The sequence below is a fragment of the Calypte anna genome, chromosome 2, assembly GCF_003957555.1.
Source record: "Calypte anna isolate BGI_N300 chromosome 2, bCalAnn1_v1.p, whole genome shotgun sequence".
Classification (NCBI taxonomy): domain Eukaryota; kingdom Metazoa; phylum Chordata; class Aves; order Apodiformes; family Trochilidae; genus Calypte; species Calypte anna.
Genome location: NC_044245.1, coordinates 46,948,157 through 46,967,384, shown reverse-complemented (window position 1 = coordinate 46,967,384; position 19,228 = coordinate 46,948,157). Strand labels below are relative to the sequence as shown.

The 19,228-nt window shown below is 37.8% G+C and overlaps 1 protein-coding gene across 1 annotated transcript in view; it reads left to right on the top strand.

Moving 5' to 3' along the window:
• Window positions 1-19,228, top strand: part of SUGCT (succinyl-CoA:glutarate-CoA transferase) — a 320,381-nt gene that overhangs the window by 100,067 nt on the left and 201,086 nt on the right. The window contains exon 10 of the mRNA XM_030445377.1: window positions 16,339-16,410. Within this exon, the coding sequence (XP_030301237.1) occupies window positions 16,339-16,410 (72 nt within the window). The remainder of the gene's footprint in view (window positions 1-16,338; window positions 16,411-19,228) is intronic.

Sequence of the window (19,228 nt, the reverse complement as noted above, 5' to 3'; positions counted from 1 at the left end):
GAAGATCAGCAATCCTTTAGCAATCTCTAGGCAAGTCAGGGAAAAGTCTTTATAATATTAAAAGCAAGAGACAATCTGCCAAACAAAGAGTAAAATCTAGTGTTTGATAAGGTGAAGCTGACTTGAGAGAAGAATGGTTGTAATTTTCTGAGAGGTATTTTGGTTCTTTCAGTGGTGGGAAGAAATCTCAGCAGCATCCAAGTCACTTGCACCTTTTTGTCTTTATCTGAGATTTGGAGGGACACAGCAGAAAAGAGCTGGGAGGTGAAGAGACAGAAGTCTAAACCGATGTATCTTTTTCACAACAGATGGAGCTCTAGTCAGTTTTGCACGGTAGTTTAAATTTTCTCTTGAGTAGACATTACTAAAGGTACAGGAAATTCACATTGCAGATAAACTAGTCTCTTGGGTGTTGCAGTGAAATGGAAAGATCCGTGACCCACAGCCTGAAAAATTACAGCCCATGAGACAAGAGAGCTGAAGTGTTCAGTGATAAATCTTTTGCTCTTCAGTACAACTGAGCGTATCACTAAAAAAGATTTACACATGAAAAGTCTGGAGACAGAGGGAGAAAGAAAACTTCCTTGTGAATATGAATGATAGTGCTACAATGAGCAACATGGATAACAGCTATGTAGAATGATAATACCCACAGTAGGCCCACAGTATGATTCAACCATCAAGATATTGCTTCAGAGAATTGCTGAATTTTGGAGTTTCATTGCTGGGGATTTGTCAGCCCCTTCTCTATCCTATTTCCCCTATAATCTCTTTAGTGAAGTGCCAATTGGGATTGTCTCTTAGTGAAGGGAAACCACCTGCTTTCTCAGTGCTCATCCTTGGTTTCTTCAAACCTGACATATATATGTGACCTTTTGATTTCCCCTCTCTGTGTATGGGACTGTGAGTTCCAAGACTAGTGATTTTTGTCTGATTTTCTGATGCAATCACTTCCATTCACATTGGAGTATTCTCTCTTCTGTTGTGACAAACTTGCTTATGATGGTATCTTTTTTCAGTTGCTTCATGTAGTGGAGGGGTTTTTTTGGGCTGGTCTGATTTTGGGTTTGTTGGTTTTGTTTTTTTTTTTTGGCATAGTTGCTGTGAACTGTTTTTACCATAGAGCACCTACTTGTAAATCTGTATGTAAGTCAGACCAGAGTGCAGTTGTCTACATTGGTATTGGGTTAAGCACAGAAAGTTCTACAGGTATATCAGTAAGATACATGACTGTATGAATTTTTCTGTGGTGTATTGTAGGAAAACTTTTCATCCACAGGCCACTATAGAAAAATGTTTTTAACTCAACTAACTAAAGTACTTCCATGACTTTTGTTCCAGCCAGTAGCAAGGCATGGATCCAGCTGTAGATGATGATGTTTTCCATCTGCTGACATGAATATAACTCTCATTTTAGGAAGAACAGACAATTCTGGGCATGAAATGCAGTACAAAAGCATTTGAAGAGTAGATTGTTGCCTAAGAAGTCAACAGCATGTTTTGCCAGGTTTCTTGTGTAGATGTCTAGATATGGAGACAGCTGATGCAGGTTGAATATCTGCAGAATCCTGATACATCTTCTTGCACATCTGGCTTGGCTTCTTCTCCAACACGGAGAACACTCATGTACCTTTGTAAAGGGTTTTCTGTGCCTGTGCACAACTAGGACTTACAGATGAAGGGGGTACTTATTAATACCCAAACTTGCTGATTTATTCTGATTTGTTTTCCTGATGCCCAGAGTGTGGAATTATGTATTTCAGTGACTGATTGAGAGCCAGAGGGATGAAAAATGTGAATTTTCCTGAGATAACATCTGGGGGCTTTTTTTTGAGAGAAAATGTGAGTTGTCTGTTGAAGCCACAAAATTGTCCAGCCTTTACCCAGAAAAGTTAGTATTTGCCTGTTAGGCAAGCTGAGTTCATCCAGATAGAAGGTCTATGAATGGGAATATGGGAGAAGAATATGTGACAGAGATAATGAAGAGATCCCATTTTTAAAAGTTCTGGTTAAATTTAGACAGCAGTTTACTTTATTTCTGCCTCAAATATGGAGTCACTAGATCCACAGTTGTTGAATGGACCTAGACCACTCTCAACCACCCTTCCTCAAACAGGAGCAAAACATGAGAGTACCTGGCAGCAGTGAATGACTTTTTTTTTTAGCAGTATATATATATACATAAATATATATATATATATATATACATACACTATATGTTATAGAAATATAGAACCATATATGTTAAGAAATATATAATATATATATATTTCTTAAAATGCTGTTCCTATGATTTGGCCAACTGGGGCAAAATGGCATGGCCAGTAAAGTGTTTGATCAATGAAGTCCCTATGGCTGATTGCTTTTGAAACACACAAACTTTGTGAAATACCTGAGGAGAAGGAGTGATGGATTTCATTAGGACTCAATTGATACCTGTAGCCTAGTTACAGGCTGTGTATGACTATGTCCATACTAAAAAAAAGTTTGTGTTTTCACAGAATCACACAGAATCACAGAATGTTAGGGATTGGAGGGCACCTCAAGAGATCATCAAGGCCATTTTATTTCAGTCTAAATGCCAGGTGCATCAGTAAAGCAAACTGATTTCCTGAACACTTATCAAAATCTTTTATGCAAGTTTATCATTAGAGCCACATTTAGCTCACAATGATAATATACTTTTTCCAGTGTTCCTGTTTGACACGCCTGTGCTTCTCTATACAACCTGACAACAAAAGGCATTCAAGTTCTTCCCCAAAAGAATTCTTCCACTCCTCGATTCACACTTTATATCACATTTTAAGAGCTTTGCTTCCTTAGATCTTTTACGTACTGTCTATATTAATTTTAGGCCGTAGGGTACAGAGCAGCATGACAAGCATGTAGAGATCATTCTTCTGCAGCAAGTGTTTCTGCTTTGGAAAATTCAAGAAATGCAGTGTTAGGACTGGAGATGCCAGTCAGAATTAGTTATGTGCTTGTGTTTTGATGACTTAACAAGGACTGAAGCTGATGATCTATCTGTAGATAATTTTTGGAATACTGATGTGCTTTATTCAGTGACCATCTAATTTTCCTTTAAGTTAAGTACATTACAAATGTTAAAATGTTCCCTAAATGCTAATAACTAAAATAATGACCTCTCAAGTAATTGCTACCTGTTTTTTCCAACTCCTGTTATCGGGTCTGGCAGGAAAAAAACTGTTGGATACTTTACCACACAACAGTAATTTTCAGAACAACAAATCATAATATGGTTCCTCAGAATGTAATACAATAGTTCATCAGATTAAGTCACCCTAAACTGAGAGTCCTAATCTAGATCGCTGTGCACTTCCTTTTTTTCACCAGATAATTCTTTCCTTTTTCTCCCAAAATATCCAGGTGTAGCTCTTATATCACCTGTCATGCTTAGAATGAGAACACCCTTTTTGAATCAGGTATTTGCTTATTTCTGCAGATCTAATGAGGTTTAGGAACTTCTGCATCTGTCATTATTAAAGTTGATGCTGGTCCATATCCACAAAATACTTCTCTGCCAAACCCCTGTCTCGGATGTCTGGCCGTGGACACTTGCATGGAAAATGCAGCCTGCAGAGCAGCTAGCAGAATGGCTGGCAGCTGTGGTTGCTATGGTTTGCAGAATTTCTATCTATTCCTTCTTTTTTTTTTCTTATGTGAAGAGGTGTTTTGAAGAGCTGTCCAGGAAAATGTTGAAGTCCTCTTATTTTTATTATTTGCTACTTAATTTTACTATTCACTTCATTGTTGTCTGGATGGAAGCAAACATGATCCCAGGTATATAATAAAATTGCTTTGTCTTTCCTTTATCCTGACATGCCCATGCTTTTCCCACCTCATTTTAAGACCTATTTGTGACGTAACTGCTTTCTGATCTTCAATTTTACATTCTGCTAACTGATGTGAGAAGGGAAAAGCCCTCTGTGCCTCCTGAAGCTGTCTTTCTGCAAGCTGTTTTTTTGTAGATGGCATTTAAGCCATGTAAATGGAACAATGATCAGTGGAAAACTTGAATCCTTTCTGCTTTCTGACTAAGTTCATGAACCTTGGTGTCAAGAGCAGGCTAGCAGCATGGGGTTCCAGAAACATCAAAGTAGATGACCACTGTTGTACAACAGGATGTATGGTGCTATCTAAATAGGGATCATTTAAATACCTGCAGTTCCCAGCCTTCATGCTATCAGTAGTGTTTTTGTTGTGTATTGCATTGTGCAAGTACCGAGGGCCTTGTAGCAGTTCAAGAAGGGCTGTTGGGAAGATGTGGCTCAGTTCACATTCTGCAATCACTGAAAATCAGGACAAATGTGAAGGTAGTTAGCCTGAGCTGGCCTTGGTACTTCTGAAGAGTCTCTTATAGAAAATAAAATTTTCTAGTTGAAATGCCAAAACACTCAGGGTAAGAAATCATATGCCACCATAGACCTCCTGTTATTTTTCCTCATCCATCAGGTTTTAACACCAAAATGATTTTCGGTGAACTTTAAACTTCCCTGGGGGGAGGGAAATGATGTCCTATTTTATCCATTAGAAAACCAGAGTTTTCTTTGTATGTGAAAAGAATAGAAATCTTATTCTTTAGAAACTCCATTTTCATTGGGGAGCTGAAATCCAGAGGTCAGCCATATGTCCCACTCATTTCAGTTGGTTTTGCATTCTTTATGGCATCTTAAGGTTGCTTTGCTTGCTTACTTGGTGTATTTTAACTTGTGCAGATTTTGAAAGGAAAAAAGACAAGTAAAGTAGCTGGAAAAATGTATTGTCAGAAAAGTTTTATGCTTCAGTATATAGCTTGATGTTAAAATTTCTGTGCCTCCCTGTGCACTTTTCTTGCTTATAAGCACAGCTTTGTCAATGTCTAATAAAATGCCCAACCTTTGTAACTGTGAAAAAACCCATATATTGGAAGGAAGAAAATATACCAGCATCCCACTGCTACTGGAAACTGTCTCTGTTCATCTTAATTAATATAACCATTTAAATGCATTTTGTTTCTTCTCTCTATGTATTATTTTCTACTGCTATAAAGGAAGCTGTAAAACATCCTAACGCTTTCATCAGCCCTTACAAAAGCATACACCTCTTCTTTCTATTTGCTCTTTTTTATCACCCCCCCCCAAGTGAGGCAATCAGATAATCAGCTTCATATAATCGAGGGACAAGAACCTTGTTTCTGTGAAAGGTCATTTTGTAGCCAACTCCAGGACTATATCCAGTGGACAGGCAGCACTTCAGGCTGTTATCTGGGGGGACAGAACAGGCCAAGCTGCTGCCAGCAGCCCATTTTAGTCCTACTCAGCACAATGGCAGGTCTGTGTGCCAGGCTTGCTGCTGCCCGTTTGATGCCAGCCCCAGTGTCACCAGAAGGTCACTTGGATCATTAGTGGACCAGCCCTTTGACTTTGCCAGCTCAGCAAGAGCATGATGAAGGCCAGGTGCCAGGCTGCTCCTCGGGGCATTACCCATCAGCCACAGATAGACTGGACCTCTCAAGAGCTGGGAGCATTTCTGTAACAAGGATCATCTGCTGTTTATGAGAAAGTCCCCCTCAGTGGAGGGGTAGACTGTAACATGGCTGTCCTGTGGTATATGAATAGCTGGGTAGCATTAAACTTATTTGACTATATGTGACTGACATATAATTTAATTGCTCTGCTGTGTGTACTTGCTTTGGGTTTTGATTTTTTTTGGTAAATTATTTATTATGAAAATATGTAAAACAGCATATGTTTGTTGCAAGACTCTAGGAGAAGCAGTGTATGTTTATACTCACTTGTTGGTTGACTGAAGCACAGTGATACTGATGTTCAGTGTCAACTTAGGGCAGTTATCTGTGGCAAAAATGCAGAAATTTTTCATTGATATTCTGATGCCACAGTGTTTGGTAGGGATGAATGATTCTTAACCTTTAAAAGTGCCCCTTGCAGTTGAGCATTTATTTAAGAATATGAAAAGTAAAGATTTATTGGCAGTGGAAGTAAATTAGCTGGTCATGCCAAGAAGTTAAAACTCTGTGGCACTGGGTGATCTGCAGAGTCAGAGTTCTACCTTTAAGAAGCCCCTACTCCTATGATTCTCCTGTGGTTAAAGTAGAATTGTCATTTGGCTGTTCATACACTTGTATATGACAGACTGTCCCTCACCCATCTAGAACCCCCCAAAATTAAAATGATTATGACAGCATAATGCAAGGTGAAGCCTTGAAGTAAACCTAGCAATTAATAAGAATCAAACATGTTAAAGAACAGCATGATGTACCTGTGAGTAGGAACTAAGTTGGTTTTTTTTTCCCCTCTTGAATCTGCAGGGAAATAATGTGAGATCTTTTTAAAAAACTGGAATTTCCTACTTCTCCTCCTTTTGTCCCCTCCTATTGCCTTCTTCCACTCTTTTACTAACACAGCTATGGCTGTTACACTTTGCAGGGAATGAGGGGTGCAAAGGAGGTGTTTTTGTACAAGTGTGGATAAATCTGAGTTTAGGCTGTGATAACAGAAGCACACTTCGACTGTGTTGATTCTTCAGAGTAAGTTATTTTGTAAAATAGTTACATTTATTATGCACAAGCACTTTACAAGCCATAGATGTAATGACCTATGGTAAAAACCAAAATAGTGGCTATTACCATGTAGGTTTCTTCACCTTTGTCTCAGTAGATAGGTTGATTTACAAGATGCTAGAATGAAGAATTGGCTAAATATTGGCCAGCACAGTTTTAGGTGTAATGTTTTAATTTTTAATTGTACTTCTTTTCAAACTTTAACAATTGAAATAATCCTAAACTTGAAGTAGATAAAAGATTGTAATTACAGTAATGTGGTATTTCAGTATTTCTCAGACTAATGGAAAATGATTAAAAGATATTGGAGAAATACAGAAATAGGAATTCTACAGTTTTAAAGACACATAATAGAAAGTAACAGCAAAGTGAAGAGGACTTTTTTAGACATATATGTGTTCTCCTTTTCAAGCATTATTTTCCAGCTTTTTTAAAACAGACTTTGCTAGCATTATTCGTATGGCCTGGCAATAGAATTTTTTGGCATAAATGAAAGACTTTAACTTGTGTGCATCGTGGATGTCTGGTCAGTTCAATTTTTAAATCCTTGGTTAAAGATCAAGTAATGCTATAAACCAAAACAAACTGCATTCAATAAACCTTAATGGGTCTGACTTAAAACCACAAATGAAGGATACTGAAGAGTCAAGGTTGAAATATTTAAAATCCATCTTTTCTTCAACATACTTTGTCTACTGAATAGTACACAGGATCACATACTGTTTCAGAGCTATATCAATTGAAACAATCTCTAAAATAGGGCAAAAGCACTTTGACAGAATGGAGTGGAGTGTCTTCTGCCTTTGTCCATCCGGTTTGCATATTTCAAATATAAGTGCTGTTTATTTTAAGTTGTGAAAGTGCCAAATAGTGAAATGCAGCCAATGTTGCACCCCTGTAATTGTTATGTCCTCTTTGATGTTTTTGCTGATTTTCATCAGGACCAGTGCTAATTTAATCCTTGCTCTTCTCGGTTGGCTGGTTGTCAGAGAAACTCACAAATGATTGAGCTTGGCTTTTTGAAGAGCCTTTTTTATAGCAGGTCATTAAGTTATTAAGACCTTTAATTTAATAGCACTGCCAGCCCAGTCTGAGTTCTCATTTGCCTGCACTGGGTCATCTGTCTGCAGTTTGAAATGCCAAGCAGATTGGCTCAGTATGAGTTACCTAAAAAGGTTGTCAGGATTACAAAGCTCACCTTTAGAAACTGTACCACTGCATCACCTAGAGCCAAGGAATAGGGAGGCAAAAGGGACAGAAATAGTTAGACAAATCCTGCTCTGATGATTTCTACTAAAAAGAGAAATAGGGCCTCATTTAGAATTATTTTTTAAATAGCACTCTTAAAACCTTGCATTTTAGTACTCAGATTTTCCAGACAACTATATCTTATGATTTTTGGAAAGTGTAATAACTATTTGTCATTTCTGCTTCAGCAATGCCTGGAGGCCTGTATCAGGATCAGACTGTGTTCATGTGTGTGGTTTTTCAAAAGAAATCTTTTCATTGCATTCTTTTATGTTAAAAGTGAAACAAAAGAACAATCCCAAAATTGGAAGGAATTGTGTGAACTATTGTGTGTCAGAAGGAAAAAGTGTAAGGAAACATAGCTTGGATTCAGGCTTTTGAGAGATTATTATAAATGTTGAGAAAAATATTGTTTAAAATATAGCTCTACAGTGCCCTTTAAAATCAGTAAGCGTCTATTTTAATTCCCATATAAGTAGTAACTGGCTGCTGCCTGTATATATACTTAAATGTTGCTTGCTGTATAAGACCTTGTTTGCTTAATTTCGACCTAACTGAATTTTTATGGCTGTGCTATAAACCACTTGAAAATAGTGGCTTAAATGGAAATGCTGACACAACATTAATTACACTGGCTCCAGTGTGATACTGTGATTAAAGTTTATTTATTTTGTGTGTGAGTGTCTGTGTGTGTGTAATTTCATTGTTGAAAAACTAATGGAAAACTAATGTGGCAATGGAGAATGTGATTCTGTGCCTGATATTTTATTTTTCAACAGCAAGGAACAGCTTTAATGCCAGTTTACAATATCAGATAATTTATTTTTAATTGAGGTGTAGTTTAGGTATTTAAAGTTTTTGAAATTTGGGAAAGTGACAAGCTTCCCACTTTAAAGCTGTTGAATGCTCTTCCAGGAGTTTTTAGATGGGTTTTTGGGTGGAGAGACTAGACATATTTTGCGTTCACATGAGAAAATAAAATTGTTTCATTTCCTTGCAGCATATGTTCTTTGAGATGATCAGGAGAAAAGTCTGTTCTCTATTAATAAGGGTATGCAATTCAACTTTAGCATTCATTGCTCTATTGAATATGAAATAACAGGTATAAAAGTCTTTTTTGGTAACTAGTATGCCCAACTGATAACTTTAGATTACAGATTTGTGTAATGCAATCTAGTCAGTGCAAATATCATATGACTAGGAGAAGAGTAAGTGAGCGAGGGATCCTGTCTCCAATCTGTTTCTTAGGACAGCAAAGTGGGACTGGGTAGTCCTTGGTTGCAGTCTTGCAAACTTGCAGGCAGTCTGTTCCCAGCAGTTTATATTTCTCACATTAGGCAAGAACTGGATAAAAATATGACATGGTCAGGAGAGCAGAGCTTGGCTGTCCTTTCTGAGTGTTGAGAGTAATACACTGTACTACCAAATGTAGATATCCCTTTCTGGGGCTGTGATTTTGTGTTAACTTTGCCACTCCTTTCATGAGGTCCATTCAGAGCATATTTAATAGTTCTCATCTGCTTCGCTCCTGGATCTGTTAGGTACTTTTTTCTTCACTCGCACATATATGGAACTTGAAAGTTGGTCATAAAAAGTGCCTAATGGATCGTGGGTTCTGTGGAAGTGAGTGGTCTCCCTGGCTGGTAGTCTGTGGTGTGCTTTTCTTGACATCAGTGCCGGTTTTCTGCCTCATCTCAGAGACTAAAGTAATCATTCCCAGTCTTACCATAAACAGCTTTCCCACAAGCTCATGGCATCCAGTCAAAATCCCCTTCTCTGCAACAGAACTATTGCAGATATTCTTGGAACTGATCTGTCTGGTAGACTGTGATAGCTGTGAAGTTGCAGGGTAGTACATCCTGCAACATGACGGTTGTGAGAGAGACAAGTATTGCAGGTTGAGAGGACCAGAGGGAAAAAGTGCATTCTGTGTGTGGAATGCTCTTTTCAGTTTGCTTAGTGAGACCATTCAGCATACATTAATTTAGTCTATGAAATTTACCTTTTTTATTTTTACTGTTTGCTTTCACTGGAAGAGAGTACAAAGAAGGCAAATAGTTTCAAAGTGTGTGGTCTTTATGATTTATATGTATTGCTCAGAACTACCACTGACCAAGCTTCTTGGTCTTGTTCCCATTTGTTAGAATAATTAAATATTAAGTTGTTATGAAAGGATTGTGCCCTTTCTTTGAAAAAAGAAAAACATATGGCTAATCCATGGCTCTGTGGCACAGCTAATGTTTTGTTCAAACTAATGTGTAAAGGTAGAAAAGCAATGTACCAAGTTTAAGCTGTCTTGAAGGAATTTAACCATTCTGGATCTGAAGATAAAGTAGATTTTCTGCTTTTGAATGTATTTGGTAACCAGAGTTTGATAGGGCTGGAGAGAGAAGAAAGATATGATACAGCATATGATGTACATTTGGTTGGCAGAAGAGAACCTGTGTTCAGATCAGTCAAATCCTGACTACATCACCGTCTGAACTAAATTCTTTAATCTACAATAAGATTAGAGAATGCTTGTCCTTAAATGACCTTTGCATTGAATCAAATATCAGACTGGAATCTTCAAAGTGTAATTGAAGACAAGTTATGTAGTAAATTAAAAGTAACATTTTTCTATGACTTCAAATGATGATCTTTTTGACCACACCCATTAATACAAAACAAATACTTAAAGCACATAAAGAGAGACCTAGGCATAGTCATCAGTTTTACTGAGTTCTACTGAGTAATTATTCAGTGGTTGTAGGTGAGCAGAGTGCTGCAAACATGAAGATGGAGGGCAGGGGAAGGAGACACATATAAAAGTTTATCTCTTTTAAAAAAATATCAGCAATATGTTATGAAAATACTGGTTTAGCTTTTTCTTGGTTTATGTTTACAGACTTCTCAAACATGTATCTTTGTTCTGCAGCGTCCCCAGCTGCTCCCAAAGATTTGCTCAGTCTTCTAACAAAGCTGCTTGATCCTATGCCAGTCTTGGGAAGGAGCTCAGAGGCGTGTTCTCCCCTAGTGCCACCTGAGTGTGCACCCTCTTGTGCTGACAAGCATGTACCTTACATGTACCTTACTGTATGTAGCCATTACAGAAGGATGGCATCTTTTAAAAAGCTGAAGCAAGCTGCTTCATCACACCGATTGGAGCAATCAGCTGGTTGGTCTGTAAAACCAACAGCAGTTAGAAAGCATTCAAAAGTTATGAATACCGTCCTTTAAACTCTGCTCCAGAATTGCCCGATACCTGGTGACTATCCTCAAGCTCTCAGCTGTTCCTTTTATGATCCATCACTGGATGCTTTGAGATGCTATAATCAACTTTAAGAATCAAAAAGCAGTGCTGTCTTTCAAGATACTTCAAATCTGAGGCTATCTAACATCAGCTATTCCCAGTGAAAAGCATGTGTCTTTACAATTCCCAAGTGTTTTTCACATAGAACATCAGATAAGAGAACTCATAAAGATGAGTAATATACCCCTTTTAGTGTGCCTGGTGTCATGTAAATCTTCCTCCAGGGAGAGGCCTGAAAACTTTCAAGTATTTTGCCCACTGACAGCCATTATCAGTAAAGGGGCCAATACTGTAAGTGGTACTTAAAATAATCAGTAACTTTTCAGATAATGAAAGCTCTTAATCTTTCCTAGATATGAAATAATACTCCAATTTCAGATACCCAATACTTTGTTATATTGGTCTCTCCAAATATTGTTTGGTCTTCAGACTTCTCTTCCTGAGAAATCTCTGGAGAACTAACATCTACTTTGTGCCTGGATGACACTTGCACCCTTTGCATTTGACCTTGACAGCCCCTTGGCTGGGAAACTGCTGATGGCTGTAGGGCTGTATTTCAGTGTGTGCTGGAGCTGATCAGCCAATAGCTGTTGAGACTACACCATGAAGTGCCCTTGCTATGTCCTTCCTTAGCAGTACTGATTTAGATTTAGATTTTTGAGGTGGAATAAAAAGTGGCTGACCTGGCTTGCTCAGAGGGTTGTGATCAGTGGTATGACGCCCAGTTGGAGGCCAGTCACTAGTGGAATTCCCAGGGGTGCACTGGGCCAGTGCAGTCATTGGTGACCTGGATGATGGATGGAATGTATCCTCAGCAAGTTTGCAGAACATACAAAACTAAGAAAAGTGGCTGAGGCTCTAGGTGATTGTACTGCCATTCCAAGGGACCTTGACCGGCAGGAGAAATGGGCCAAGAGGAACTTATTGAAATACAACAAAGGGAAATAGGAAGTCCTGCTCATGCTGGGGAATAAACTCATGCATCATTACAAGCTGGTGGCTGACTGACTAGAAAGGAGCTTTGGAAAAAAGAACTTGGAGGTCTTGATGGACAAAAAAATTAAATGTGAGCCAGCAGTGTGCCCCTGTGACAAAGAGGACATGCTAGTCTTTTTTGGGGGGGAATGCTGCTAGCAGGTTGAAGGAGGTGATCCCTCTGCTCAGCACTGGTGAGGAAAAATAACTGGTGTATTTAATTATGGGTCCAGAGCTGGGTCCATTTCTGGGGTTTGTAGAACAAGGGTGTACTCATACAGGAGCAGGTCCAGGGAAGGGATATGAAAATAATTATTGGCTTGAAGCATCTCTCATACGAGGAGAAGATGAGAGAGCTGGGACTGCTTATCCTGGGGGAGTGGAATGGAGGCTCAAGGAGGTCTTATGAATGTGAATAAATACCTGATGGAGAGGAGTAAATTATCACCATAAACAAGAGCAGATGTTCTGGTTATTTTGATTTCTTTGTTTTGGATTCAAATACTGAAAACTGGCCTGGACTTTTGATCATTGTATTGGAATTGGCATATCTTTTAATTAGTCCCTTACATTTTAAAGGTTTTTGTTGTTGGTTTTTTTGTTGTTTTTTTGTTTTGTTTTGTTTTTGTGGAATCAGCGTGCAAATGGAAACATATGCAAAGATGTTTATGTACAATTGATGATTACCATGGCATATATAGGCTTAAAATTCATAAAGCAGGCAATAAATACAAGAGATCAACTGTCTTTCATTAGCGTTATAGAAACTGGCGAATTTTTAAAGGCTATCAACATAAAACAGTGCAAAGACTGGCTAGTTTGGCCTCACATTATCTCAGGAGATCTTTGTTCACTCTGATAATAAACTAAGGTTAAGTTTGTCCTGCATTTTTGTGCCTAGATAGCATTTTTGGAGAGTACTTGTAAACCACTGAGAGCATTTCTAAAGGTGGATAAAGTTTATTTTCTGGCTGCTTAGGGAGGTTAAAATGTTTCAGTACAAAAAATATCTCAGGTATGCAATGTTCTAGGATCAAATTTGGAAAAGTGTTGTGTACTAATGAAGTCCTGTAATATCTATAAGTCAGTGTGAGGTGCTGGTGCATGCAGGCTGACCCTTGAGATCTGGCTTTGAACACGCATACTTTGAGGTAATGCACTATATTTTGCTGAGTGTCAATTTACAGATTACCCTGGAAACCTCCAGGCTTTTTACACCGTACTGCAAAAATATGCCTTTGGATGATACACAATCTGTCTCTGTGTTTCTCTGAATAGGATTTGGACTAAATTTTTGGTTCTTGTCTACACCAAGTGATGTCCTAATCCGCAAGGTACCCCATGGGAGTAGCAGGTTAAATCATGCACGTACTCTTAAGAATCTTATCAGAAGGCCTTATTCATCAGAAAAAGGGGAAGGGAAGAAAGACTTCTGCCTTGTGTGTGTTATGCCTTTTATTGCACTAATGTGAAATGATTAGATGTGATGGACAGCAGTTTATCAAAACAAAATCTCATTAAAATCTGTCTGCACTTTGCCCTTACTCTCCTTTGTATAATAAGATTGCGAAGCTCTGTGTGACCAGACTGTAACCTGTGGTAACCTGCAATATGCGTATTTTTATGGGTGATGAATAAAACCATTGTTATCACCCTTAAATGTTGGCATCAATATTATGTTAATAACATTTGCAAGTTTCTGCTTTATCAGCAGCAATGACTGACAAATAATCAGCTGTTTTGTAATGGGAAGCTTAAAATAGCAGCCAAAGACATTTGAGTTAAGCTCCATGGAAAAAGACATTGCTGCATTTATTATGATATCATTTTTGTTGTGTAAGGGTGACATGATTGCTGTTTTAGCTTTTTAGACATACAATCCAATTAAGAATAATCAGTTTTCCCACACATTCCACAAAGCAACTGAAGCACAAATACTAATAGCCAGACCCTTAAATTTAGAGTGACTTCCGCTGCTGCATGGGCAGCCCACGGGTACAGATACATGTTTGATAGTGGTTTGCAGCTATTGTGTGACTGCAGTCTTCTTACAAAGATTCAGGTCTTAGAAGAAGTTGATGATAAGTAGTAAACTGTTTAAGATTTGCCTGTGCTACCAATCGAAATATAGTTTGGAATGCAGAGGAAAGGAATCTGTATATAAGTACTGATGATGTATACTGTGAGCTTTGCAATCTGTAGCAGGCAAAAAGACTCGAAGTTTAAAAGATTTTCTAGTTTGTGTTTACTGGAAGTAGCAGGTGGTTGCACCAATAAAAACTATGTTGTGTTACATATGCACAAAGATACCTGCAGTGTTTACCTAGGAATTCATGTGAAAGGTGTGTGGCTGGTTTTAGAATTGAGAGCATTAGCAAAGACAGGTCAGGGTTTGGACAGGGTGTTCAGAAAATGGGCCTTGCCTTTAACTTAATGTAGCAAATTTATACTATCAGTTTGAGTTTGTAACTGTGCCTACTAAAAGCCTTTCTTTTCTAATGGGGAGATGACTTGCATGTTCCTAGACCAGGCTCTATCATGATAGTTTTAGACAGAAGTCTGCATGAACAGATATATCTAAAAAAAAAAAAAAAAGTGTTTATGCATTCCTATGCAACTTTCTTATCTGTTCTCTTTTTATCTTTTCTGCCTTTATTTGTCTGCTCATTGCTTTCCTCCGTGTGAGTATGCAGTTCCTTTATACAATGCATGTTTCTAGACTTTTTCTGTACTGGGGACAAGTCAATGTTTGATTAATTTTGCCTTTGCTTGCTAAGAATCCTAGACTGAAGCAAAATAAATTGCTAAACTTTATCACTGACCAATACTATTTACCAGGAAATGAAACACAGTGAAAGCAAACAAGTGATGTCCTAACTGTGATGTAGAGCTGCATTTCAGTGGACATAATTTTCCACATACAGTTTTAAAACTTTGACTATGCCAGATGGTAAAAGAGACTTAATATGGATGTAGTTGTAACTGAACGAAGGATTGCAAACTGAAAAAGCATATTCCCATTTGTAAAGAAAGAAAAGCTATGAGGAGACTTTTTTTTTTAATTTTTTTATAAGGGTGTTCTCACAACAGGAGTTATATTTATGTGTTATTTTACCAAAATTTATATTAAGAATTCACACCCTTAGATCAGGACATGATAGTGCATTGAAAAATAGATTTCAAAGAATGGAAGATGAATTTTGGCCTACACGAGGCCACTGGTGCATCACCCTGTGGTAGCTTCTCACACTGAAGTCAAATCAAGGGGAAGAATTTTTCCCAAATCCTTGCGAGCCTTGTGATTGTAACATATATGACTATGTGAAACTGGGTGAAACTGCAGTTTTACACCCCTGTATAAGAAAGGGAGAGATGTGGAAGAAAGGCAAATCTGTTTTCATTATCTAATTTTAGATGCCCGCACACAATGGTAAAAATTGAGGATGCTGCCAAATACAGATTTTCTTTCTTCCAGTGAAAATTTAAGTGGAATGATTTAGACTGAAATGAAAGCAGTTATGTTCTATCCAGTGTAATGTCTGTTCACCATTAAATTTGTCAGGAAAGCCACTGTAAATAAGTCAAATGAAAAAAAAAAGCTCAAAAGCTGGAATAGAAGTCGCATTTTCTCCAGGAGGTCAGATTTGAGACCACTGATCAAGGAGAGAGCTTAATCTTTATCTGAAGAGCTGGAAAGATGCCGCCTATCCTTTTTGTCCCCACAAGAGTCCCTTGTTTGTCACTTCTATTTGGCAGTTTCATTTTTCTTTTGAAAAGTTGGTCAAGATCAGTGACACCTCTGTGCAGCTGTCTGCTCTTTGTCAGGCTAAATGTAATGCCAAGTAAGTAACGCCTGGCAAGTGTTACTGTGGTAAATCTTTCTCAGTCCTTGTGAGTGTGGGACACATTTGAAAAGTTTCAGGATGCCTTGAGACACATTTTAGCAAATAAACTATTAACCAAGGTAACTTCTTAACTCTAGAAAAATCGAGATGTCTGCATCCATCCTGATCTAGTTATAGATATAGATATATAGATATAGATATATAGATATAGATATATATACTAGATATAGATATATATACTAGATCCTGATCCTGATCTAGTTATAAAACTAGAGACTGGATCTGAACTGAAATGTTGGAGGGAGTAATTTGTTCATTATGTACAAAGTTTTCACTTAAAAGATGTGCTAATATTTTATAGTTTAGTTACAGCTTATCACCTATCTTTGTTCTTCCAGGCTTTTAAGACCATGGATGGCTACTTTGTGGTGGGAGCTGGAAATGATAAGCAGTTTGTCACTGTGTGCAAGGTAATGATGTCAGGCAACTGGATAGAAATGTGTAGTAGTTTCCATTCTGACTACAAAAATAATCACTGATTACTTCTTGATTCCTCCTTTCTTTTGAAAATAATTATTGAATAAAAATTCTAACCCTGGGGTTCTGGCTGGTATTTTAGGGGACTGATAAAGGTTCTGCTCTTTACCCCTGTATTCAGAACACCCCAATTTTCAGACTTGTGAGTGCTGAATCCCTTTAGAAGTCTATGCAGCTGCACAGCTAATTAGATAAGAAATGAACAAGCTAACAATTTTACCAGCTCTGGAGTGGTGAATGCCACAGAAGTCATACTGGTGCCTGCAGGAAGAAATATGATACTGTTTCTCTATAAAATATATGATAGGCACAGCTATTAACAAAGCAAAGCAAAGTGTGTATCCTTTCTGTGGACTTTCAGAAATAAATTTACAGGACTGTGGGCTGACTTTGAAGTGGTGTGGTGCCTTCTGAATTCAAAATCTGGTATCTTCATTGTTTTGAATGCAAGGATCATGACTTTGGCAATTCTATTTTCACAGAGGGCAGTCTGGAAAGTTGTAAAATAGTTTTTGATTTTTTATGTACTCTTTTTCTGTCATTTTAATACTTGGAATTGCTTATCCCTGGACAATGAATATATTTTAAAAGAGAAGGAGTGGTTGTAGGGAAATGATTTTTCTTAAAGTATGGCAACATTCTAAAGAGAAGACCTCAGTAACCCTTAAGCTGGGACAAGACAAGCATTGCATATAACATTAGACAGCATTTTTAAAAATACCTTTTTCCTGCAATTAGTTTTTTTTTCTCTGGGAACTTAGATATTTAGCCCAAGTTAATCACACTAAATTCGTTGGTGGCCTCAGGAAAATGAGCATTATTTTCTTCTACTTGTTCATGTCAGACAATTCACATTTCCTTGAATGTTCACAACTACTACATAGAATATGTAGCAAGAAGACAGTGCAGTTCTGATTCTCTGTTGCTGCAGTTTGGTGTATGTGTCCCCACCTTGCTATCTGAAGGCTCTTGGTTTCATTTCCTTGAATTGTCTCTCTCAAAAGGAAGCAAGTTAAGTTCTCCAAAATTTTCTCAGTGGTTTTTCTTCATACAGGTGTCCAGCCATGATAATCTGGTCATGGACTTACATGTTAATGAGAGAATAAGTGTCTACCTCTACCTGCACAACTCACTTTTATCAAAGCCTCATTGTCTTTGCAGAAAGTCTCATGACAAAGCTGTGAATGTTTTCTTAGTGCTTTATCACCTGAAGAATTATGTACCAATGCTGGTATTTCTGCCATTCTTGAGTAAGGCAGAGCTAAAGGTCAGGCTCAATAAGTTCTAATTCAGTGGTGTGAGAAGGCACTAAAAAATCACATCATGCATTCACCTCACTTTAGGGTGCAGCTGAGATTGTGTGACTTGTTGCTACATCCTCCCTCTGTAACAGTAAGGAGTAAAAAATATGCCAGAAAATGAGGCAATGTTACTTCGATTTGTGTTACCTCACACTCTGTATGACTGAAATTAAGTCAGATGAATATTGGCCCTAGTCTGCATGCTGGTGTTTTTTTGCTTCATCCTTATAAAGATGATTTTGTATTTCTAGATCTGAATGTAGGAGGTACAAAACATGGAAAAATGATGACTGCTTGCATTTTAAACAGATTAAAAAACCAGAAAAAAATAGTTCAGGTTTTGGGTAATGGTTATATTTTTCTGTAAAAAAGTTATCATATTTGATTTTAAAAAGAATGGTCTTTTTAGCCCTATTGAGTTACTGTGGGTGTAGATTTGGGCCATTAAGTTGCCCAGAAATAGAGTGATTTGGAGGTCAGTGGAATGCTGTGAAACCCTTTGGAGTTATTCTCTGTGCTAAGTTGAAGGTATTTTGGAACTTAACCATGAAGTTGGAGAGCCAATAAAGGAAGGGGACTTTTTTTACAGGAAGGCCTGCAACACCCTAGTGAACCTTTAGTAAATACAGAGACACTAATTCAAACATTGGAATTGATATTAGAGAACCTTTCTGAGATGAGCTGGTGCTAAAAATACAGGCTGCATACAAGCTGTTGCCCTGAAGACACACACTCTAGGGATGGAACAGCTGGCTCAAGCTGTAAACAATTGAAAACATTTGACTTCAGAGATGTCTTTTCAGGCAAGCAGAAAGAAAAAAAAAATGGAATAATTCACTGTGATATTTTCAAAATGAATGACAACTGTAGCTTGCATGGGGATTTGGATAACTGAACCTCTGTAATGCTGCTGGCTGAGGTGTGTTTTATAGTGATCAAGTGTTACAAAACCACATCCTAATGCTGGCTGCTTTGGTCTAAATAGGAATACCAAGCAAGAGCCTTCAGAAGACTGAGGTTTTTTGTACAGCAAAGGAGGATACAAGCAGGATTGCTAGTGCTGGGGGGCAAAAGGCAGAAAGTGTAAACTCTGAATGTGCATCTTAGATCTCAAAGGAGGCCTATATACAGGGAACAGCAGTTTTATTCCAAGTGGTCACAGTAAAATAAAGAAAATAACACTGGCAGTGTGATAATAAAGATGACTAGCACATTAATTAATAACTTCTCAAATGTGCATTTGTTAGTCACAAAATTTGAGAACATACATAGGCAGCTTTACAACAGATGGACACTTAGTTAAAGCAGAAGTCAGTAACATTAATTAAAACAGTAGAATGAGCAACTCCATATGATCATTCTTCATATAACTCATCGAGTGGAACCGTAGTTTTCTGATTAATTGCTTTTTTTTAAGCTCTTATAAGTAAGTATTCACTATCATGTATTT